Genomic DNA, 24,080 nt, shown 5'->3' on the forward strand with positions numbered 1-24,080 from the left:
TTATTTCTGCTCTGATCTTTATGATTTCTTTCCTTCTGCTAACTTTGGGTTTTGTTTGTTTTTCTTTCTCTAGTTCCTTTAGGTGTAAGGTTAGATTGTTTATTTGAGATTTTTCTTGTTTCTTGAGATAGGCTTGTAGAGCTATAAACTTCCCTCTTAGAACTGCTTTTGCTGTATCACATAGGTTTTGGATTATCTGTTTTCATTGTCAATTGTCTCTAGGTATTTTTTGATTTCCTCTTTGATTTCTTCAGTGATCCCTTGGTTATTTAGTAACGTATTGTTTAGCCTCCATGTGTTTGTCTTTTTTACGTTTTGTTTCCCTGTAATTCATTTCTAATCTCATAGTGTTGTGGTCAGAAAAGATGCTTGATAGGATTTCAATTTTCTTAAATTTACTGCGGCTTGATTTGTGACCCAAGATGTGATCTATCCTGGAGAAGGTTCTGTGTGCATCTGAGAAGAAAGTGTAATCTTCTGTTTTCGGGTGGAATGTCCTATAAATATCAATTAAATCTATCTGGTCTACTGTGTTTCCTTATTTATTTTCATTTTGGATGATCTGTCCATTGGTGTAAGTGAGGTGTTAAAGTCCCCCACTATTATTGTGTTACTGTCGATTTCCTCTTTTATAGCTGTTTGCAGTTGCCTTATGTATTGAGGTGCTCCTATGTTGGGTGCATATATAATTGCTATATCTTCTTCTTGGATTGATCCCTTGATCATTATGTAGTGCCCTTCCTTGTCTCTTGTAACATTCTTTATTTTAAAGTCTATTTTATCTGATATGAGTATTGCTACTCCAGCTTTCTTTTGATTTCCATTTGCATGGAATATCTTTTTCCATCCCCTCACTTTCAGTCTGTATGTGTCCCGAGGTCTGAAGTGGGTCTCTTGTAGACAGCATATAGATGGGTCTTGTTTTTGTATCCATTCAGCAAGCCTGCGACTTTTGGTTGGAGCATTTAATCCATTCACGTTTAAGGTAATTATCGATATGTATGTTCCTGTGACCATTTTCTGAATTGTTTTGGGCTTGTTTTTGTAGGTCCTTTTCTTGTCTTGTGTTTCCCACTTAGAGAAGTTCCTTTAGCATTTGTTGTAGAGCTGGTTTGGTGGTGCTGAATTCTCTTAGCTTTTGCTTGTCTGTAAAGCTTTTGATTTCTCAGTAGAATCTGAATGAGAACCTTGCTGAGTAGAGTAATCTTGGTTGTAGGTTCTTCCCTTTCATCACTTTAAGTATATCATGCCACTCCCTTCCGGCTTGTAGCGTCTCTGCTGAGAAATCAGCTGCTAACATTATGGGATTTCCCTTGTATGTTATTTGTCATTTTTCCCTTGCCGCTTTCAATAATTTTTCTTTGTCTTTAATTTTTGCTAATTTGATTACTATGTGTCTCGGCGTGTTTCTCCTTGTGTTTATCCTGTATGGGACTCGCTGCACTTCCTGGACTTGGGTGGCTATTTCTTTTCCCATGCTAGGGAAGTTTTCAATTATTATCTCTTCAAATATTTTCTCAGGTCCTTTCTCTCTCTCTTCCCTTTCTGGGACCCCTATAATGTGAATGTTGTTGCATTTAATGTTGTCCCAGTGGTCTCTTAGGCTGTCTTCATTTCTTTTCATTCTTTTTTCTTTATTCTGTTCCACAGCAGTGAATCCCACCATTCTGTCTTGCAGGTCACTTATCCGTTCTTCTGCCTCAGTTATTCTACTATTGATTCCTTCTAGTGTAGTTTTCATTTCAGTTATTGTATTGTTCATCTCTGTTTGTTTGTTCTTTAATGCTTCTAGGTCTTTGTGAAATGTTTCTTGCATCTTCTTGATCTTTGCCTCCATCCTTTTTCTGAGGTCCTGGATCATCTTCACTGTCATTATTCTGAATTCTTTTTCTGGAAGGCTTCCTATCTCCACTGCATTTAGTTGTGTTTCTGGGGTTTTATCTTTTTCCTTCATCTGGTACATAGCCCTCTGCCTTTTCATCTTGTCTATATTTCTGTGAATGTGGTTCTTGTTCCACGGGCTGCAGGATTGTAGTTCTTCTTGCTTCTGCTGTCTGCCCTCTGGTGGATGAGGCTATCTAAGAGGCTTGTGTAAGTTTCCTAATGGGAGGGACTGGTGGTGGGTAGAGCTGACTCTTGCTCTGGTGGGCAGCGCTCAGTAAAACTTTAATCCTCTTGACTGCTGATGCGTGGGGCTGGGTTCACTCCCTGTTGGTTGTTTGGCATGAGGCAACCCTACACTGGAGCCTACTTGGGCTCTTTGGTGGAGCTAATGACAGACTCTGGGAGGGCTCATGCCAAGAAGTACTTCCCAGAACTTCTGCTGCCGGTGTCCTTGTCCCCTCGGTGAGCCACAGCCACCCCCCGCCTCTGCAGAAGACCCTCCAACTAACAGGTAGGTCTGTTTCAGTCTCCCCTGGGGTCACTGCTCCTTCCCCTGGGTCCCGATGTGCACACTACTTTGTGTGTGCCCTCCAAGAGTGGAGTCTCTGTTTTCTCCAGTCCTGTCAAAGTCCTGCAATCAAATCCCACTAGCCTTCAAAGTCTGATTCTCTAGGAATTCCTCTTCTCGTTGCCAGACCCCCAGGTTGGGAAGCCTGTCGTGGGGCTCAGAACCTTCACTCCAGTGGGTGGACTTCTGTGGTATAAGTGTTCTCCAGTCTGTGAGTCACCCACCAGCAGTTATGGGATTTGATTTTATTGTAATTGCGCCCCTCTTACTGTCTCATTGTGGCTTCTCCTTTGTCTTTGGATGTGGGGGGTATCTTTTTTGGTGAGTTCCAGTGTCTCCCTGTTGATGATTGTCCAGCAGCTAGTTGTGATTCTGGTGTTCTCACAAGAGGGAGTGAGAGCAAGTCCTTCTACTCTGCCATCTTGGTTCCTAGTCCCACTGTTCTAAATTTAAAGTTAAGTTCAATTCTTCCTTCTCTCCTATCTTTTCTCCCTTATTTCTTCATTCTCAATTCATTCATTTGGTCAATATCTATTTTCTGTGAATTTTTTATATTCCGGTAACTGTTCTAGGAAGCTAGAGATACCACAATGAATAAAACAAATAATAACTACCCTCAGCAAGATTACATGCTAGTGGTGGAGGAGTAGACAATAAAGAAAATAAAAGTGAAAATTAAGAATGTTAGGTAAAAGTGCTAAGGATAAAAAAATCAGGTAATGAATGGAGATAGGAAAAGTGTGTAGGAGTTGAAAGTTTAGAAAGAGTGGCATCAAGAAGTCAATAGTTGTACAGACAACTTAAAGGAAGTAAGAGAGAAAACCATGTAGATATTTGGGGAAATAGCACTTCTGAAGGAGGAAACAGCAAATGCAAAACTCTTGAGGCATATTCAAGGAACAGTGAGAAAGCCAGTGCAGGCAGAAAAGAGAGTAATGCAGAGAGTACTAGGAAACTCAGAGCTAGATCATGCAGTTGTAGGAGAGAAGGTAAGAGTGGGTGGAGAATTGGACTTTACTAGAATTCTTGTTTAGCAAAGAAGTTACAATGAAACACAAGAGACAGAAGGGAGTTAATGTTTACAAAGGAATGACTATAATGATGAACCATGAAATTTAAACTTGACAATGTGGGTGGTGAAGAATAAAGGGGATAAGAGAGAGTGGAAAGACTGTAGGATCCATAGGTTACATTTTTGGTGGATGTTGGGGATTACTGGAATTAAGGTACTAGAGGCAGTACCATGGAAATATAGAAAGTGGTTGTTAGAGTGAAATGTTTAGAATTCAGATTTAGGATAGGTTGCAGTTATTAGTAAGGAAAAGAGCAAGGGCATAACTATGCAAGTGAATAGCTGCTGGAGGATGGAGCCTGGAATATATTGCAAAGATCATCTTTATGAATATTGAAAACAACAAGTATGAACACAGAATCAGTGCTAGAAAAAGTGACAGTGAGCAGGAACTATATTTAATGAGTGAGGGTAAGTGACCTGGGGCAGTAGATGTCCGCAACAGTGGGGGGTAAAGGGTGGGTAGTAAGTGATGGCATGAGATTCAAAGTCAGATGTTTTTATGGAAGAGATATGTACTGTAGGCAGCAAAGAGGAGAAAGAGAGTTTCAGGGGAAACAGGAACCTCAGAGGAGAGGTAGGTTTTCCTCAGAGAAAGAAGGTTAAAAGGAACACTCACAGAAGAGTTTGAGGATGCAGGGGATTTTTCTGATGACTGACCTTGAGTATCAAAGACAAATGAAAAAAGATATAGGATATGGGACAGAGTAGGAATTGGGGTCCAAAGAAGTGATATATAAAGTTTGGAAGGGTGAGTATGAGAAATGAGGGATGACTTGGAAGTCTAGTTATAAAGGGCACCATCAGCTTAGTCCTAACTGTCCCCAAAATGGGTAGGGTCAAGAGGCTGGGAGTGTTGAGGGGAGGGAAGGGTTGGTAGGTGGTGGTCTTGCCGAAAGCATACAGAGTGCTAGGCCATCTGACTCCTGTCAAGGCATGGACTCCTACAAAGGGCTACAGTCGTAGTGCACACTTCCAGTGGTGGCCTGCAGGGGGAGTTTGTGAGGCGGGCTCAAACTACTTCCTGACTTCTGCTGAAGGAGGCTTCTGGCCAGGGAAAAGGGCAGTGCTGCCTTAATCCCAACTAGTTTGTCATCCACATCCTTGAATGATACTTAGAGCTTAATTTCTTACGCTAGTAAGCAATGTACTAAAACACTTATGAAAAAATACCTTTAGATCAGAAGTAAATAAATCTGATGACTCAATAGCTGGGTACATGGTGATGCTGCAAAAAGGCAAAGATGCTTGCTGACTAGTGTCTGAGAGAAGTCAGGTAAAGAATATATATCCCAAATTAATATATTTCCCCAACTGCCAATCCTGATGCCAGAAATGTCACTGTCAGAGAATCAGGGCATTTCAAGTGTAACTGAGACTTTGAGAAAAAGCAGCACCGTGTAGCAGAAGGAGTGCAGGGTTTGCCAGCCCACTGATGTGTGTGTAAATCCCAGCCTGGGGCCTCATCAGCTGTGCTGTGTCAATTAACTTGCTCTCATTTTCTAACCTCCCGGTAGAACATTCACACATCACAGTGAAGGCAAGTATCTGTTGGGTGGACGTGTGCCAAGGTCTCATTCTGCTTAGGGCAAGCATGGAGAGAGTCACGTGGCTGATTTAGGGTACTAGGAGTGGCTGGCTGCATGAAACAGAAAATCGAAGAGAAAATGTAATGGGCAGGTGGTGTATGTGAACATCTGCAAAGCATGGCTTATAAATATGTACTTAGACTTTAAGCTGCACAAATATCCTAGATCTCTCCATAATCTTGAATTCATAGTACTGCCCCATGAGGTATTTGAGTAAAAACCACTTATTAGAAACACTGTAGAGACAATTCCCCTCTAAGGTCTTAGATTATAGATTCCAGATTTCCATGAAAGTATATGATGATTGGACAGAAAAGAGTCTGGACAAAATTACAAAGTAGGAAAACCTACATTCAGTGTTTTCCCCAAGGTGTGCAGGGCCTTCTCATTGCCTTTTAATCATTCCAGGATTGTCTCTCCTCTCCACCGCTGACACACGCACACACACACACACACACACACACACAAGTGCCCTCCCTTGGAAATGACCCATACTGAGACTACATAAGCCTCCCACCACCCCACATCCAATGTCCCATCCCTCAGCTGAAACGGCCCTCCCCAGAGAGGCAGTGTAGTGAAGTGGTTAAGAACACAGGCTTTGGCAATTTATAATACTGGGTGACTTGGGGGAAGTTATTTAAACTTTCTGAGTTTTGCTTTTTATGATGTAAAAGGGTGATAATAAGTGGCGCTTGACAGTGATACAGTACAGATTTAATGAGATAAAGTGTTTAGTATTGTGCCTGGGGCAAAATAAATATTCAGTAAATAGTAACTGTGATTTATTTCCTTGGTTTTTTATGACCACTGTTGCTTTGTTGCTCTATACATTTTCTCGCTGCTGTTGTTGTTGATTCCCTGTTGATATATCGGGATGCTGATAGCATCTACCCCTGAAGTGACGCACATCATAACAATTATGTACTGCTTAGCCCACTCAGGATTCTCTCTAACACGTGGACAAGAGAGAGGGCAGCTGAGGTATTCCCACTGTACCTAAGCCATTCACTTACCTGACAGTCAGTTTGGGGATCCTTTGGCCCCTCTCAAACCATATAAAAGAGTAGCAGCCTTGTGTTCTGGGGACCAGGGTGACCTCAGAATAGGTAGATTGCTTCCAAGTCTGTAATTGTTTCTGACTGTCCTATACACATCCCTTCTTTTTCAGTGCTGGTTATGGAAGACTTAAATGTTTGCATTTATATAAATCAAGGGTAAAAGGTATAAATATGATACCAAAAGTCTTATTCCATAATCATAAATATGAGAAAAACTATAGGCAAGCATTAGGTAGTGGGATGCTAGAGGATGTTGCATTCTGCAAATGTGTAGTATGGTCGTATGTTTAAATTCCTTATTTCTTACCTGGATAGACTGTGGAAGGTGATGATTTTCTCTTTTAGCTCCATACTGCTTGCTCCATAGTCACCGTCTCTGGTTTTCCAGAATGAATAACCCACAGTTGTCCAGAAATAACATTTATTAAACAACAACAAAACACACAATAGAAAAGGCCTTTTAAATAAAACTATATATTTATAATGCTTTATTTTTTTTTGCTCCAATACTCCACAAAACACTACAGACAGTAACAAAATAATTCAATAAGTATTAAAAACTTTCAAGAGAATTATAGGACACTCTTTGTCATATGTGAGCATCAACAATGCCACAGTCATTAGATACACTATTAAACACTATCATAGATATCTTTCTTGAATAAGGGATATGATTAATATTTTTTATTCAGAAGTCATAACATTTACATATATCCACACACAAGAGAACAGCTCAGAGTTAGTGAAGTAGACACCCCAGTGAAATGGAATCATCTGCCTGTACATCATTTAAAGGTATAACAGTGTTAACAAGATAGAAGTCAACACACTAAAGAGAAATGTTGGTGTTTGCTTGGGGTGGGAGGGGTGAAAGTAGGGCAATTAATGAAAGCTGCTTACATATTTTCCATTGCTCTCTTAGCAATATGCTCCCTTCCCTTTTCTGCCTTTTCTTGGTTGAGGTATTCCAGCACTTTCACTAATAGATCTTCATCCAAGTACTGTCTGTTGGGGGTATCGTCATTCTTTGGGGACCCCACAGGGAGCCTTTTGCTTACCGAGGCCAGTTTGTCAGTCTCCTGAGAGCTGTGTTTATTCAAACGCTCTTTGAGGGCCTGTTCGATTTGGTTCTCTTCCTGTAGATCATCTTCAGATGAGCCTTGACTGGGAACTCTCTTCACTTGGTTTGAATTCATGATCTCAGGGTATTTAACTAGCATCTTGGCCAAGTACTCTCCTAATTCTTGATCCTTGTCATTCAGGTTTTCATATGCCATTTGTCTGTTTTCAACATCTGGCATCCAGACAGCTTTGGGAAGTTGGTTTGCTTTAGACCTTCCAGGACCATAGGGGAGTCTTGACAGAACCTTCTCTCGGTTATACTGATTGGGAAAATATGGAGGCTTTTGATTTGCTGCATTTTCCATCCCTAAAAGATTTAAAATGTCCTCAACACTCAGCCCATCTGGTAGAACCTCTGCCACAGCACGACCAGGTGTTTTGGGGTAGCCATTCTTGGAGAGCATCTTATTTTGGAACAGATCTGGATGGTCTAAGTCAACCTCTGAGATGTCTTCAGGGTCAAAGGGAATTTCAAGCTCCTGCTCTGGTTCCACTGATACATTTGGCTTCTCTCCAGTTTTGAGCATGTCAATTAAGTCTTCAGGGGGTATTTGTAAATTCTTTGAGATTTCAATCAGCTGATAAATAGATTGAGAATCAAGTGGTTTCTCAAAAAGCCTGGTTGCTCTTTCCCCGTTTTGCCCATTCTGTGACCTCCCACTTCCCGCAGCATTCACTAACCTTTTCAGATAGGCAATTACTTTGGAGACATCATCTGAGAGTTGGTCTTTACTCTCTTTCTGGAAATCTTCATCCTGGAGGCCCAGCTGCCCTGAACGCTTCATTTCATCATTGGTTTGTTCATTTTTTTCTATATTCTCTTTGCTGTCTCTTACCTCTTCCTGGGTTTGACTCTCTATTTTTTCCTCTACTGGGTTCCAATCTTCTCCCCCAACCACGTCTTCATAGGCAATGTTATTAGCCTTGTAGATATCATCTTCATCATCTGTGTAAAGTTTTTGCTCCTCATCAACCCTCTCACGCTTCTGGTTGTTTGGTCCCGTCAGTTTCCCCAGCTCTTGGAAGACAGATTCCAATGTAGCAAGGCTTTGAGGAGTATATTGTTCCTCTACTATTTCATTTGTGCGTTTAAAGGGGTTGTCCCTGGAATTCTCTTCATATATAGGAGGGAATCTCATGTGCTTGAGCTTTCTCTCCGGCCACTGTTGAGTCTCATAATCATCAGGCATGTCCATTGGGAAGTTCTTTTCTGAATTCAAGGTATAGGGCTTGATTTCTTTTGGTGCAGACTGGGGCTCATTTTCAGCCTGTCTCAAAGCTTCAAGTATTATCTTCATCCATTCATCTTCACTCAGGGAATCCCTTGAACTTTCTGGCAAGTCACCATTTTCTTTTTGCTGAAGGGGAACAGAGACACCTTGGTAGGGATTGTAGTCTAGGCTGCTTTCTTCTTTGTGAGCTTGTTGTCGGAGCTTTTCTATGTACTCCAAAGCCCTGATCATTTCAGGACTGGGAAACCTTTGGACGTTTTCCAATTTGATATCTGGTTCCTTCTGAAGCAGCTGGTTTCTCTGAAATGAAGCTGCTTCGGCCTCAGAGAGGAGGAAAATTAAAGGGATGAGAGAGAGGGCTGCTCCAAGCCAGTGAGTCTTAGCTTCTGCCATGTTTGAAAGATTTCCTTAAAGCACAGAAAACATGAGTTAACACAAATGAAACAGACTAATAGACGCTATAGCAAAAGAGGTTATTGACCATTGAGGGGGAAAAGAAACCGTAGTAGAGATTATTCCACATTAATTTAGGATGACTCTTTTTAAAATCTATAAATATTTCCTACACAATCCTCACAGGCTAACCACAGGAATCTTTAGCAAAATTGCTACCCAGTTGCATCAAATTTGTATGGCATTCTCTTGGTCAAAATAATAGCAAAAACACTGATAGGAAGTTTCTCAAATTTTATTTTTTAATTTATAAAACATGTTGTTTGTTTTGTAGTATGCATTGTTTCTGTTAAATAAAGACTTTCCAAGATGAGTTTTAGTTATCTTGTACAGCATTCCTTCTGAAATCACTGGCAAAAAAATTAGCTGGCTTAATTTAAAACAGGCATGTACACACACACACACACACATACACACACACACACAGAGTTATCTCCTTATCGAAAACCATGTGATTTAGTTCCTGAATTGTCCACCTAATTTGTTGTAGAAACACAGCAGCAGTGACATTACTATATATGATGAAGTGATATACCATGTTAATGTTAATCATACTGAATTATCTTGTAGATGAGTCCCATTCACATACATTTTCAGAAATAACTTGTTCTCACTCTGCCACTAAATCATACTATTAATTTTGGAAGGTCTATACCTTAATGACCTCCAGAATATGGGTCTTCCCAAGTCCCAGCTATAGGTAAACCTAATGAAGTTTTTCTTTAAATATCCCCAAAGCAGTATTTCTTTACCCATTGAATTCCAAAATATTTAATTTAGAAGTCTGGCATTTTATAATTACTCATCTTGATTGAAATGTAATAACACACAGGGTACCGTCAGGATACACAAGCACAATAGCTAGAGTTACAAAAAATAATAAATCCATGATATCCAGTGAAGTTTATTTCAATGTAAATGTACTAAAATATAAACTGTTTTAAAATATCTGCGCTCCATATTTCTTCTAATAATTTTATTGTGACTGTCTTGTAAAATGCAATCATGGTTATATTTTTCCTCAGCCCTCAAGAGTGTATAGTAAATAATAACAGATGCTACAGAAAGAACATAAGCTTTCTTAACCAGTCTATTTCTGAACTTGTGAGTGTTCAGATTCAGCTTGACTTATGTCTGTGTCTATTTGGGTGTGGACCTATGAAATCTTAAATGACTCATACTGTTAGAAAATCTTAAAATAACCACTATGTAACTCCCAATTTAGATAAATACAGACAATGTGTTGAATTCTTCCTACTTAAAATTTTTCATTCATTTTTTTTTTCTCCAAGGCCTGATAGTCTCACGTATGAATTAGCAAAAGGATTAGTTTTTACATGTTTTACATTTGGCATTGATAACATTTAAACCTAATTTAATACTTGCAATTTTTGTTACAAATAAAGTAAATGTAAAGGAATTATATAAGTTTGTTCATGATATCTTACCTGAATTATGGTTTTGTGATATATAAGCTAAGTTATGTAGGTACAATTATCTATTAGCTTAGACATCAATTGTAGAAAATATCATTGTTCACTAGATTATATTGGTATTTAAGTAATGTTCTCAGTTTTTAGAACCTAAAAAAAAGTTGTACTTACAGAAATTTCTTTAGCACAGATTTATTTATTAAAATGATTATTAAAATTAGTTAGTAAAATATACATTTATTTAAAAGATCCCCATTAACTTGACTACTTAATTTACTGAAAGGAAAATCTTTAAAGGCATGTCAGAGGAAATTTCTAAAATATTTGCTATGAATCAATGTTTACTAAAGGAAATTATATTCATAAATTCTTAGGTTTAAGTAAAAGCACATTATGCATTTTCTTTATACTATTTCAGGATTAATTTAGATTTGGAAATCAATTTTCAACATTGGTATTTAGACTAGTAGTTTTAAGAATCTTAGTAAACTTATTTTCTTTGAGACCATTATCCTGAAGTATTTTTAACAGATGGGTTATGTGCTGGTCTTTAAAATCATTATCTTGTAGGTGGGCTTCGCTGTGCAGTTGGGGCAAAATATCCAATGCAGTTATTTAAACCACAGCCTAACAAGAGCTACTGTTTGGTCATATATTCAGATTCAGTTTGGATGACACAGTTATTGCCTTTGAGTAAGACTCAAGGGATTTCTTTCCCAGGTAGCAGCTCATCTAAGTAGTGAAGGTGGTTTCAACAGCTCTAATATTCTATATAGAGTTTGGACTAAAGCCTTGTAAGTTAAAATGTCTTTTCTATTGAAATTAGACTAGAGCATTAACAAATGCAGCTGGATATATCAAATTTGAGCAATTCAACTACTTAGGATACAGAAAAAAGAAACACTTGTCCCATTCAAAATATTTAGCAAAATATTGTACAATCTCTTTCAACCAAAGCATAATAATAATAGTTTGTACAGTTATGAATGTTTTCCTCATGCATTCCAAATTATGATCTCTCTGTAATCCATGGTCATATCCAACCTATAACCCAAGATAATATTTCACCGTGAATAAACAAGGAAGCTCATTCTAATCTTACCTTCCTAGGACTAAAATAAGGAAATAATAATGTAAGCCTTTTCAGAGTATACCAATTGAGAAAATAATTGTATAGAGTTAGTTAACTTTGAGCTCTTGCAAGGTAAATGTCAAAGGGGAAAAAAAACCTAATTCCAAAATTGGTTGCTTCTATCACTAACGTGTTTAGCAGCCTTTGAATCATTGGAAACCTACTGTTAAGAATATGAAGCATATAAATTATATCCTTGGCCTTGTATCTGGTTCTTAGGGGAAGAAACAATAAATTAAGGAAAGAAACAAAATATCAGTCTTGGTTAACTTTACATTAATAATGTGTATTGACACAAATATCCTAAACTTTTTCATGCTTCTTATATATGATTATCTAAATAGCACTATGGTTAGTAAACACCTAACAGCAAGTGGTATAAATCACAGATGCAATCATATATATGTACACGTATATAGTGTCCTTACATTGGCCGATGAGCAGCAGGTTACTGTTCAGCTATTCTATAGATACAAGCTTGCCAAATGGTCTTTTTCTTCTTAGCTAGGAATTAAGGAGAGAACACGCAATTTAGAACTTTCAAGTAAATCAAAGGGAAAAGCAGTCTTACCTCCTTTTTATGTGGCAGAGAACGTCCACAGCACGTTCCTCCTGGTCCGCTGCGTGAGCTGCTCGGACCGTTTCAGCACCCGGACAGCTCCTGGGCTTATAGAGAGCCGCCGCGCCTGACTCCGCACTGCCACACTGACGTCACCAGCTCAGCCACAAACCCGAGCAGAGGCGAGCTTCTTCAGAGAGAAAATAAGCACTTTATATATCTTTAAAAAAAAAAAAGGTTGCATGCTTACGCCACCTGTCTTTTTGTGGCAAAAACTGCAGTTTCCTTTTTTTTCTTTTATCAAAATCTTTGAGGCTTGAAATAAAATGCTTTGCACAATTTCCCTTAGAAAGAAAAATCCATCAGATAGACATGGCTAATTGCAATATAATCTCGTCTGTGTTCTAATAGCTTGTGACAAGGTTTCCTATTGCTGTTGCTGTTGTAATCGTCATTATAAGAAAGTTTTACAGACAAGGACTTTTTTTTTTTTCCTTCAGTGGTCACAAAGAAATTACCATTCCTCAGTATGCTCCAAGAGGAACAGAAGACACATTATGAATATGAAATCATATTTTATATCATAACCACAAGCAGCATTGTTTTTAAAATCATATTTATTTGAATAAAAAAGTTTTCTCTTTTTTATGTGAGTTACCTTTAAGGCTCTAATGAGTTGGAATTTTGCTTTAGAGCTTCAATATAATTTTGAAGTGGATATTTCTAAGGTCCCAGGTCTCGTAATTGATAATTTTATATGAATCTGTTGGCATCTTTTACAACATTTGATCTCAAAAAGGGAAGTTCAGAAGTTGAAAATACTTCCAATAAGAAAAAGAACATATTCACTGTTTGAGGAAAGTGTGACACATATGTAATTGTAACTCATCTGTAACTAAAAGGAAGTTATACTATGAATATTTTCCTTCTCCAGTTGAATCAGATGAATTGAATACCTTCCATAAATGTGACCAGTTTAGGGAATAATATAATACTTCCAACTCCAACCTCTCAGACTTGTAGTTCATAATCATTCCTGTGCTTTACCAGGTAACCTGATTATATATTTTAATAATTTATGTAAGTCTAAATTTTTAACTTCATTTCATTAAAGATATGATTCTCCTAAAGACAGTATATTTTGAAATATACTTTAAGTATACAAAAGAATCTTGCTGTATAAGAGACTCCTTTTGTCTCTGTTAAATGAATAATCAGCCACTGATTTATCCATTCAGTAAGTTGTAATGCCTACTAAGTGCCAGATACAAAGACGATGACATATATATTTGTATGTATATATATATATATATATATATATACATATATATATGCTCTTTTTTTCTTTTGAGGATCCTTTGGCCTGGTGGGGATGAGCGACAAACAGATTATTTTGATTTGATATAAATTGGAAAGTACTAAGAAAGATGTCAGCCAGAACAGACAGCAGGGAACATGATTCAATCTAGAAATTCAGTGGGGGTCCTGGGAAAAGAAGCCTGAGCTGAGATTTCTCATTACCAGGTTTTACTTAATGATTTCTAACGATGCTAGGTAAACCACAATACTATTGAACTACTCAAGGAAACAGAGATAGCTTAAAACCTTAGGAAAAAAAATAATCTTGGGAAAAGTAGCCCTTCATTCTCTCTCTTTGATCTCCTGGTAAAGCTATTTGATTCCTAATGAGTGGTAGACCATCATTTGTGGATTGACATGGAACTCATACAGGCTTAGACTGGAGTCCTGTGGCCAATTTGTCTAATCTATTTATGCCTCATAATGGGATTTTAGAGCAAGGTTAAGCGCTAGGTTGAAGAGACCTGAGTTAACAAATCTCATTTCTCAAGCACCACCTCAATGAAATCAGCTCATTTGCAGACATTTTGGTAGCTTTACATACATGATAACATTTTTTTAAATCTTGACAAAGATAAGCCACTCTGAGTTTCACCTGATTTGCTTTCCAGTAGTTCTGTGTGGCCAGTTGAACTAACCAGTATCAACACAGCCTCAGAAAATTCCACAAGTTTACTCTTAGAGGGTAGAGTTGGTTCAGCAGAGGTCTCAACAACCCTCAAGGAAGTCACTCCTTTTTTTTTTTTTTTAAAAGATGAATAGGTTCTGGGATGTAATGCACAGCATAATGACCATAATTAACAATATTGTATACTTGAAAGTGGCTAAGAGCGCAGTTTTTTTTTTTGAATTTTATTTTATTTATTTTTTTATACAGCAGGTTCTTATTAGTCCTCCATTTTATACACATCAGTGTATACATGTCAATCCCAATCGCCCAGTTCATCACACCCCCACCACCCAGCTTTCTCCCCTTGGTGTCCATACGTTTGTTCTCTACATCTGTGTCTCAATTTCTGCCCTGCAAACCGGTTCATCTGCACCATTTTTCTAGGTTCCACATATATGCGTTAATATACGATATTTGTTTTCTCTTTCTGACATACTTCACTCTGTATCATGGCCTCTGGATCCATCCACGTCTCTACAAATGACCCAGTTTCATTCCTTTTTATGGCTGAGTAATATTCCATTGTATATATGTACCACTTCTTCTTTATCCATTCGTCTCTCGATGTGCATTTAGGTTGCTTCCATGACCTGGCTATTGTAAATAGTGCTACAATGAACATTGGGTGCATGTGTCTTTTTGAATTATGGTTTTCTCTGGGTATATGCCAAGTAGTGGGATTGTTGGATCATATGGTAATTCTATTTTTAGCTTTTTAAGGAACCTCCATACTGTTCTCCATAGTGGCTGTATCAATTTACATTGCCACCAACAGTACAAGAGGGTTCCCTTTTCTCCACACCCTCTCCAGCATTTGTTGTTTGTAGATTTTCTGATGATGCCCATTCTACCTGGTGTGAGGTGATACCTCATTGCAGTTTTGATTTGCATTTCTCTAATAATTAGTGATTTTGAGCAGCTTTTCATGTGCTTCTTGGTCATCTGTATGTCTTCTTTAGAGAAATGTCTGTTTAGGTCTTCTGCCCATTTTTGGATTGGGTTTTTTTTTTTTTTAACATTGAGCTGCATGAGCTGTTTATATATTTTAGAGATTAGTCCTTTATCCACTGATTCATTTGCAAATATTTTCTCCCATTCTGGGGGTTGTCTTTTCATCTTATTTATGATTTCCTTTGCTGTGCAAAAGCTTTTAAGTTTCATTAGGTCCCATTTGTTTATTTTTGTTCTTATTTCTATTACTCTAAGAGGTGGATCAAAAAAGATCTTGCTGTGATTTATATCAGAGTGTTCTTCCTATGTTTTCCTCTAAGAGTTTTATAGTGTCCGGTCTTACATTTAGGTCTCGAATACATTTTGCATTTATTTTTGTGTATGGTCTTAGGGAGTGTTCTAATTTCATTCTTTTACATGTAGCTGTCCAGTTTTTCCCAGCACCACTTATTGAAGAGACTGTCTTTTCTCCATTGTATATCCTTGCCTCCTTTGTTGTAGATTAGTTGACCATAGGTGCATGGGTTTCTCTCTGGGCTTTCTATATTGTTCCATTGATCTATATTTCTGTTTTTGTGCCAGTACCATATTGTCTTGATTACTGTAGCTTTGTAGTATAGTCTGAAGACAGGGAGTCTGATTCCTCCAGCTCCACTTTTTTCCCTCAAGACTGCTTTGGCTATTCAGGGTCCTTTGTGTCTCCATACAAATTTTAAGATTTTTTGTTCTAGTTCTGTAAAAAATGCCATTAGTAATTTGATAAGGATTGCATTGAATCTGTAGATTGCTTTGGGTAGTATAGTCATTTTCACAATATTGATTCTTCCAATCCAAGAACATGGTATATCTCTCCATCTGTTGGTATCATCTTTAAGTTCTTTCATCTGTGTCTTATAGTTTTCTGCATACAGGTCTTTTGTCTCCCTAGGTAGGTTTATTCCTAGGTATTTTATTCTTTTTGTTGCAATGGTAAATGGGAGTGTTTCCTTAATTTCTCTTTCAGATTATTCATCATTAGTATTTATGAATGCAAGAGAATTTCTGTGCATTAATTTTGTATCCTGCAACATTACCAGATTCATTGATTAGCTCTAGTAGTTTTCTGGTGGCATCTTCAGGATTATCTATGTAGAGTATCATGTCATCTGCCAGCAGTGACAGTTTTACTTCTTCTTTTCCAATTTGTATTCCTTTTATTTCTTTTTCTTCTCTGATTGCCGTGGCTAGGACTTCCAAAACTATGTTGAAAAATAGTGGTGAGAGTGGACATCCTTGTCTGGTTCCTGATCTTAGAGGAAATGCTTTCAGTTTTTCACCATTGAGAATGATATTTGCTGTGGGTTTGTCATATATGGCCTTTATTATGTTGAGGTTGGTTCCCTCTATGCCCACTCTCTGGAGAGTTTTTATGATAAATGGGTGTGAATTTTGTCAAAAGCTTTTTCTGCATCTATTGAGATGATCACATGGTTTTCATTCTTCAATTCATTAATATGGTGTATCACATTGATTGATTTCAGTATATTGAAGAATCCTTGCATCCCTGGGATAAATCCCACTTGATCATGATGTATGATCCTTTCAATGTGTTGTTGGATTCTGTTTGCTAGTATTTTGTTGAGAATTTTTGCATCTATATTCATCAGTGATATTGGTCTGTAATATTCTTTTTATTGGAGTATCTTTGTCTCGTTTTGGTATCAGGGTGATGGTGGCCTCATAGAATGACTTTGGGTGTGTTCCTTCCTCTGCAATTTTTTGGACGAGTTTGAGAAAAATGGGTGTTAGCTCTTCTCTAAATGTTTGATAGAATTCACCTGTGAAGCCATCTGGTCCTGGACTTTTGTTTGTGGGAAGATTTTTAATCACAGTTTCAATTTCATTACTTGTGATTGTTCTGTTCATATCTTCTATTTCTTCTTGGTTCAGTCTTGGAAGGTTATACCTTTCTAAGAATTTGTCCATTTCTTCCAGGTTGTCCATTTTATTTGCATAGAGTTGCTTGTAGTAGTCTCTTAGGATGCTTTGTATTTCTGAGGTGTCTGTAGTAACTTCTTCTTTTTCATTTCTAATTTTATTGATTTGAGTCCTCTCCCTCTTTTTCTTGATGAGTCTGGCTAATGGTTTATCAATTTTGTTTATCTTCTCAAAGTACCAGCTTTTAGTTTTATTGATCTTTGCTATTGTTTTCTTTGTTTCTATTTCATTTATTTCTGCTCTGATCTTTATGATTTCTTTCCTTCTGCTAACTTTGGGTTTTGTTTCTTCTTCTTTCTCTAGTTGCTTTAGGTGTAAGGTTAGATGGTTTATTTGAGATTTTTCTTGTTTCTTGAGGTAAACTTGTATAGCTATAAACTTCCCTCATAGAACTGCTTTTGCTGCATCGCATAGGTTTTGGATCATCGTGTTTTCATTGTCATTTTTCTCTAGGTATTTTTTGATTTCCTCTTTGATTTCTTCAGTGATCTCTTGGTTATTTAGCAACGTATTGTTTAACCTCCATGTGTTTGTGTTGTTTACGTTTTTTTCCGTGTAATTCATTTCTAATCACATAGCATTGTGGTCAGAAAAGATGCTTGATAGGATTTCAATTTTCTTAAATTTACTGAGGCTTGATTTGTGACCCAAGATATGACCTATCCTGGAGAATGTTCCGTGTTCACTTGAGAAGTAAGTGTAATATGCTGTTTTTGGTTGGAAAGTCCTATAAATATCCGTTAAATCTATCTGGTCTACTGTGTCATTTAAAGCTTCTCTTTCCTTATTTATTTTCATTTTGGATGATCTGTCCATTGGTGTAATTGAGGTGTTAAAGTCCCCCACTATTATTGCGTTACTGTCAATTTCCTCTTTTATAGCTGTTTGCAGTTGCCTTATGTATTGAGGTGCTCCTATGTAGGGTGCTTATATATTTATAATTGTTATATCTTCTTCTTGGATTGACCCCTTGATCATTATGTAGTGCCCTTCCTTGTCTCTTGTAACATTCTTTATTTTAAAGTCTATTTTATCTGATATGAGCATTGCTACTCCAGCTTTCTTTTGATTTCCATTTGCATGGAATATCTTTTTCCATCCCCTCACTTTCAGTCTGTATGTGTCCCGAGGTCTGAAGTGGGTCTCTTGTAGACAGCGTATATATGGGTCTTGTTTTTGTATCCATTCAGCAAGACTGTGTCTTTTGGTTGGAGCATTTAATCCATTCACGTTTAAGGTAATTATCGATATGTATGTTCCTGTGACCATTTTCTGAATTGTTTTGGGCTTGTTTTTGTAGGTCCTTTTCTTGTCTTGTGTTTCCCACTTAGAGAAGTTCCTTTAGCATTTGTTGTAGAGCTGGTTTGGTGGTGCTGAATTCTCTTAGCTTTTGCTTGTCTGTAAAGCTTTTGATTTCCCCATCAAATCTGAATGAGATCCTTGCCAGGTAGAGTAATCTTGGTTGTAGTAATCTTGGTTCTTCCCTTTCATCACTTTAAGTATATCATGCCACTCTCTTCTGGCTTGCAGCGTTTCTGCTGAGAAATCAGCTGTTAACCTTATGGGAGTTCCCTTGTATGTTATTTGCTGTTTTTCTCTTCCTGCTTTCAATAATTTTTCTTTATCTTTAATTTTTGCCAATTTGATTATTATATGTCTCGGCGTGTTTCTCCTTAGGTTTTTCCTGTACGGGACTCTCTGCACTTCCTGGACTTGGGTGGCTATTTCCTTTCCCATGCTAGGGAAGTTTTCAACTATAATGTCTTCAAACATTTTCTCGGGTCCTTTCTCTCTCTCTTCTCCTTCTGGGAGCCTTATAATGCGAATGTTGTTGCATTTAATGTTGTCCCAGAGGTCTCTTAGGCTGTCTTCATTTCTTTTCATTCTTTTTTCTTTATTCTGAATTGAATAAAGCAGTGAATTCCACCATTCTGTCTACCAGGTCACTTTTCCGTTCTTCTGCCTCAGTTATTCTGCTATTGATTCCTTCTAGTGTAGTTTTCACTTCAGTTATTGTATTGTTCATCTCTGTTTGTTTGTTCTTTAATTCTTCTAGGTCTTTGTTAAACGTTTCTTGCATCCTCTCGATCTTTGCCTCCATTCTTTTTCCGAGGTCCTGGATCATCTTCACTATCATTATTCCGAATTCTTTTTCTGGAAGGATGCCTATCTCCACTTCATTTAGTTGGTTTTGTTGGGTTTTATCTTGTTCCTTCATCTGGTACATAGCTCTCTGCCTTTTCATCTTGTCTATCTTTCTGTGAATGTGGTTTTTGTTCCACAGGCTGCAGGATTGTAGTTCTTCTTGCTTCTGTTGTCTGCCCTCTTGTGGATGAGGCTATCTAAGAGGCTTGTGTAAGTTTCCTAATGGGAGGGACTGGTCGTGGGTAGAGCTGGCTCTAGCGGGCAGAGCTCAGTAAAACTTTAATCCGCTTGACTGCTGATGGGTGGGGCTGGGTTCCCTCCCTGTTGGTTGTTTGGCCTGAGGCAACCCAACACTGGAGCCTACCTGGGCTCTTTGGTGGGGCTAATGGCAGACTCTGGGAGGGCTCATGTCAAGGAGTATTTCCCAGAACTTCTGCTGCCAGTGTCCTTGTCCTCATGGTGAGACACAGCTAACCCCTGCCTCTGCAGGAGACCCTCCAACACTAGCAGGCAGGTCTGGTTCAGTCTCCTAGGGGGTCACTGCTCCTTCCCCTGGGTCCCAATGTGCACACTACTTTGTGTGTGCCCTCCAAGAGTGGAGTCTATGTTTCCCCCAGTCCTGTCAGAGTCCTGCATTGAAATCCCGCTAGCCTTCAAAGTCTGATTCTCTAGGAATTCCTCCTCCCTTTGCCGGACCCCCAGGTTCGGAAGCCTGATGTGCAGCTCAGAACCTTCACTCCAATGGGTGGACTTCTGTGGTATAAGTGTTCTCCAGTCTGTGAGTCACCCACCCAGCAGTTATGGGATTTGATTTTATTGTGATTGCGTCCCTCGTACCATCTCATTGTGGCTTCTCCTTTGTCTTTGGATGTGGGGTATCTTTTTTGGTGAGTTCCGGTGTCTTCCTGTCGATGATTGTTCAGCAGTTAGTTGTGATTCTGGTGTTCTCGCAAGAGGGAGTGAGAGCACGTCCTTCTACTCTTCCATCTTTGTTCTGTAAGGATGTCACTCTTGATCAGGCTAGTGCATATATGTGGAACTAAGCTTTTTGACAAGGACCAGAAGCTATAGTTCTTCCAAGGCCCCATAGTCAACCTCTTTCCTGAGAATGTCTTTAATCCTCCAAAATCCATATAAAACCTCATCCAAAATCTCCAAGTAGAAGTGAGATATCAGGAGGCAGCCACTGGGATGGACTGGCTCCATCAGCTAAAGGAGTTGGAGAGCTATGAGCCATATGTGAGTAACTGAATTCTTGCCTACTATAGACTATGATAAACACCTATAATTTACTGAGTTCTGTTATGTTCCAGGCACTGTACTTGGAGCTTCAGCAACCTAATTTAACCCTCATGTCAACTCTAATAGATAGTTATTTTTGTCTCCATTCTGCAGTTGAAGAAACTGAAACTCAGAAATAACTAAATTGGCTACTGTTTCCTCACTCATAATTGATAGATGTAAGATTTGAACCTAGTTCTTTCCAAAGGTGTTTCCATAATAAAGACTATGATTTAGGCACTCTGCTAGGTGATAGGAATACAGAAATGACCATGGCATGGATCCAATAATTAAAGATCCAAGTCTGGAATATAGTCACTTTGACAAAATTCCTCAGGGGTTGTCCCAATTGTTTCTCCTGGTCACTGCTCAGACTCTTATCTGGGGCAGCAAAAATGGAAAACAAGAGTCTACATCAGATCACTTCCTTGATGCTATGGGGCATATTATAATGTGTTCCAAATAAGAGAGTAGTTCTTGAATTTGGAAAATTCTATTCAGTGGCCAGTGTTTTACAGATTTTTCAGTGAATTATATTTAGTATATCTCTAGAAGTCATTAATTTTTTGCCAGTACTTATTTGTTCTAAAGGGAACTATTTTCTCTAATAGAAATCTATTTGGAGAAGAAGTTAAAGTGCAATATGCATAGAGAAAGAAAACTTCATGTTGATATGAAATCTTTTAGAGCATGTATATTAAAGATAACATAAATCTTTTTATCACTAAGCTTGAGGTAAGATCTTTTTAAACGTTCTTCACAAAATTTTAATTTTCTGGTAGGGCTAAACTGGCAATTATCTTTGCCTCCAAGAAGCAAAGCTCTATATCTTGGACATTTTCAAAGTAATTATGTCCTGTGTTATGATAATAGTTTTTACTAAATTAGTTTGCATCCTCACCATGGTGCTGTTGAGGTCAAGCTAATCATTCACAACTTAAATCTAAATAATTAGAATGGACTAATTTCATTTTATGATCAGATTTTCTTAAATCTTAATCATTTTGTCCTTTGTTATTCAATTTCATATTTCATTTAGACCGGATTCTGATGTTCCTATCATTTGTACATGCAATCTTCTGCCTTAGTAATCCTTCAGTTTGAAAATATCTCTCTTCCACTCCATTACACTTCTCATTTTGTTTCAATTTATATGAAAGCAATTAAGATCCAGAAGGCCAATACATCTGCCTTCTCCTCTTTCTCTCCCCTCTTCTGACTCTAACTTCCTCCCTCAACCTTCTCTCCCTTGGAAGACAAGACTTTCATGGAGGATCCAGTCTGCAGCATATGTGACCTAAGGTCCTCCAGCACTTGCCAGGGGATAGGGGTGGTCTGCACTGGGATACTTTTCATTGCTCATTCCTCACCTGTTTTCCTCTCTTCCCTTATTTTTATTTTTCTTCTTTATACTCCTTGTTGACTCTTTACCACCCTGATGCGTTGCTTCCAAAATTTACTTAAACTCGTTTCTTTTAGAGTACAATTTTTTTATTAATAGATATTCTTTCCTAACATAGATGACTTTTTAAAAAACTCACTATCAAAGAAGAGTAAAATGTTTTTCCACTTCCCTTGCAAAAGCAGAGCCTGTCAGAGAACATATAAATCAGAAACTGGTATACTTAATACTGTAACTACCTAGTTTTCCAGACAAAATCATTAGTTTCTAAGAGGCCTTGGACAATGGCTGACCAAAAATATATTGTGTTGAATTGAGTTAACATTTTATTATTTCTACTGTCAAAGCTTCACACACTCCATTTTGGAATTTTTTAATCCTTTCGAAGTGTCCTTATGCAAATGAACTGCCTTTATTTGTTTGAGCTTCAAGCACTGCTAGCAAATTATGTTTAAAATTTTTTTAAGAAAAATTTTCTTTCATTATAGGGCCACTCTATGTTTTTCTGCTCTTTCCCTTATTTTGTAAAACATTTTCTAGTATTTGAATTAAAATTTTAAATTACACATAAAGAAAAGTAAGCTACTTATAATTCTAGTATTTGTTTATTCTTTGTAATTTTTTTGCTCTTCTTATCAAGATACCACATTACTGGTGGCCCTTTATGGACTAGATAACATTTAAGGCCCTTCTAACCCTTGGACCCTGTGCCTCTTTTCTTTGTGAAATGAGGATCAGCTGTGAAATTATTTTTGCATTTGTCTGCTAGGTACTAAAATATGATCTTTCTCATAAACCCTCAGTGAGAACCACTTAAACCAAATAAATTTAGGCTTTCTTCTCCATTGCCTTTGGATTCTGGAACCATCTGGTGCTTGGAGGAAGAAAAAGTAACATTCTCTTAATCTAATACCATGCATGTTTGAGCATCTGATCCTTCAGTGGGCTTTGGGAGAGCGAAGTTTGTGCACTAGAAGTAAATTACTTTGCCTAAAACAACATTGAATGTCTCAATCTTTCAAGTTCTTCTGGCATAATTGTTTTATGAATAAACACTTTCAGGATTTACATGCAAATGTTTTAATAGGGATATTTTCTGTTTGGAAACAACCCAACTACATACTCTTACCCCTCCTTTTAATAAGAAGCCCAGTAAGATGTAGGAGAGTCTTTAAGATCAAAGTTTAGCATTATTACAGTCAAGTTTAGCATTTTGTGTCCGGGGCTCCCACTGCCTTACCAGATGACTTTCACAGTTCACTTAGCCTTTGCATAGATTTTAGAGTGTTGTTTTGATAAAATGAATATATCAGTTCTAGAGATAGGGCACTTGCATATATAATATAAGGTAGAGAGCTGAAAACAGTCTCCTAAAACCTAAAACCTTCTCCCCCAAATCCAGCCATTGTGTCTGTATTCCACATCACAGTCAATTTTTTTCTTGGATTTTTTGGTCCAGAATTTAGTGCACAAGTCAAATCATCTAACTACTTTGACACTGAAGCTGTTTGAACTATAAGTGGAGTGACGTAAAGTACATGTTAGAGCAGAGATCCTCAAAGTGTGGTCCCAGAATATCAGCATCATCTGGGAACCTCTTAGCAAAATATTCTCTCATGGACCACATATCTCTCCTGGTTAGTACTTATTACAGTTGTAATGCAACATTCGTTTGGGAAATTCTTAGATTACTCTCTTCCCTGTTGACAATAATCTCTTTGAGGTCATGAAGCCAAGGATCCTTTTTTCTCTTACCCTATACCCAAAAGCCATCCAAACCAACCTTAAAAATAATAACATCTACAAATAAACATATCAAGCCAACCAAATTCTCTCTGATCTCTTATCTCCTTCTCAATGGCATCACATGATTAATTATCATCTCTGCCCCTTGGTTTCAACCATGGAATCATTATCTCCTCAGCTCATTCCTGCACTTTCTCCCTCTCCACTCCTTTGCCCCTCTCCTTTCCCCAACCATTGATAAGTCTTCCCAGTTGCTCCTTTCTTATTCATCCATCCATTTTCACATCCTCTTATATCTGGTTTTTCTAAGAATCTCTCCCCAGCAGGAGATTAGGTTTATCACTAATCTCCTTCCACACATGTCCTTTTCCTCCAGGAAATCAGGTGTTTGCATCTTAAGGAAAATAATTTCTATTTCTAATCTGAGCCAGCACTCAAGAAATA

The 24,080-nt window shown here is 37.8% G+C and overlaps 1 protein-coding gene across 1 annotated transcript; it reads right to left on the reverse strand.

Moving 5' to 3' along the window:
* Positions 1–6,647: 6,647 nt before the first annotated feature.
* SCG2 (secretogranin II) lies at positions 6,648–12,219 on the reverse strand. Its single transcript, XM_036858101.1, has 2 exons — positions 12,118–12,219; positions 6,648–8,935 (listed from the first exon to the last, which is right to left on the reverse strand). The coding sequence occupies exon 2, from the start codon at positions 8,919–8,921 to the stop codon at positions 7,071–7,073; it is 1,851 nt and encodes a 616-aa protein (XP_036713996.1). The 5' UTR covers positions 8,922–8,935; positions 12,118–12,219; the 3' UTR covers positions 6,648–7,070.
* Between the last annotated feature and the right edge of the window lie 11,861 nt (positions 12,220–24,080).

The sequence above is a fragment of the Balaenoptera musculus genome, chromosome 7 (genome assembly GCF_009873245.2).
Source record: "Balaenoptera musculus isolate JJ_BM4_2016_0621 chromosome 7, mBalMus1.pri.v3, whole genome shotgun sequence".
Taxonomy (NCBI): Eukaryota; Metazoa; Chordata; class Mammalia; order Artiodactyla; family Balaenopteridae; genus Balaenoptera; species Balaenoptera musculus.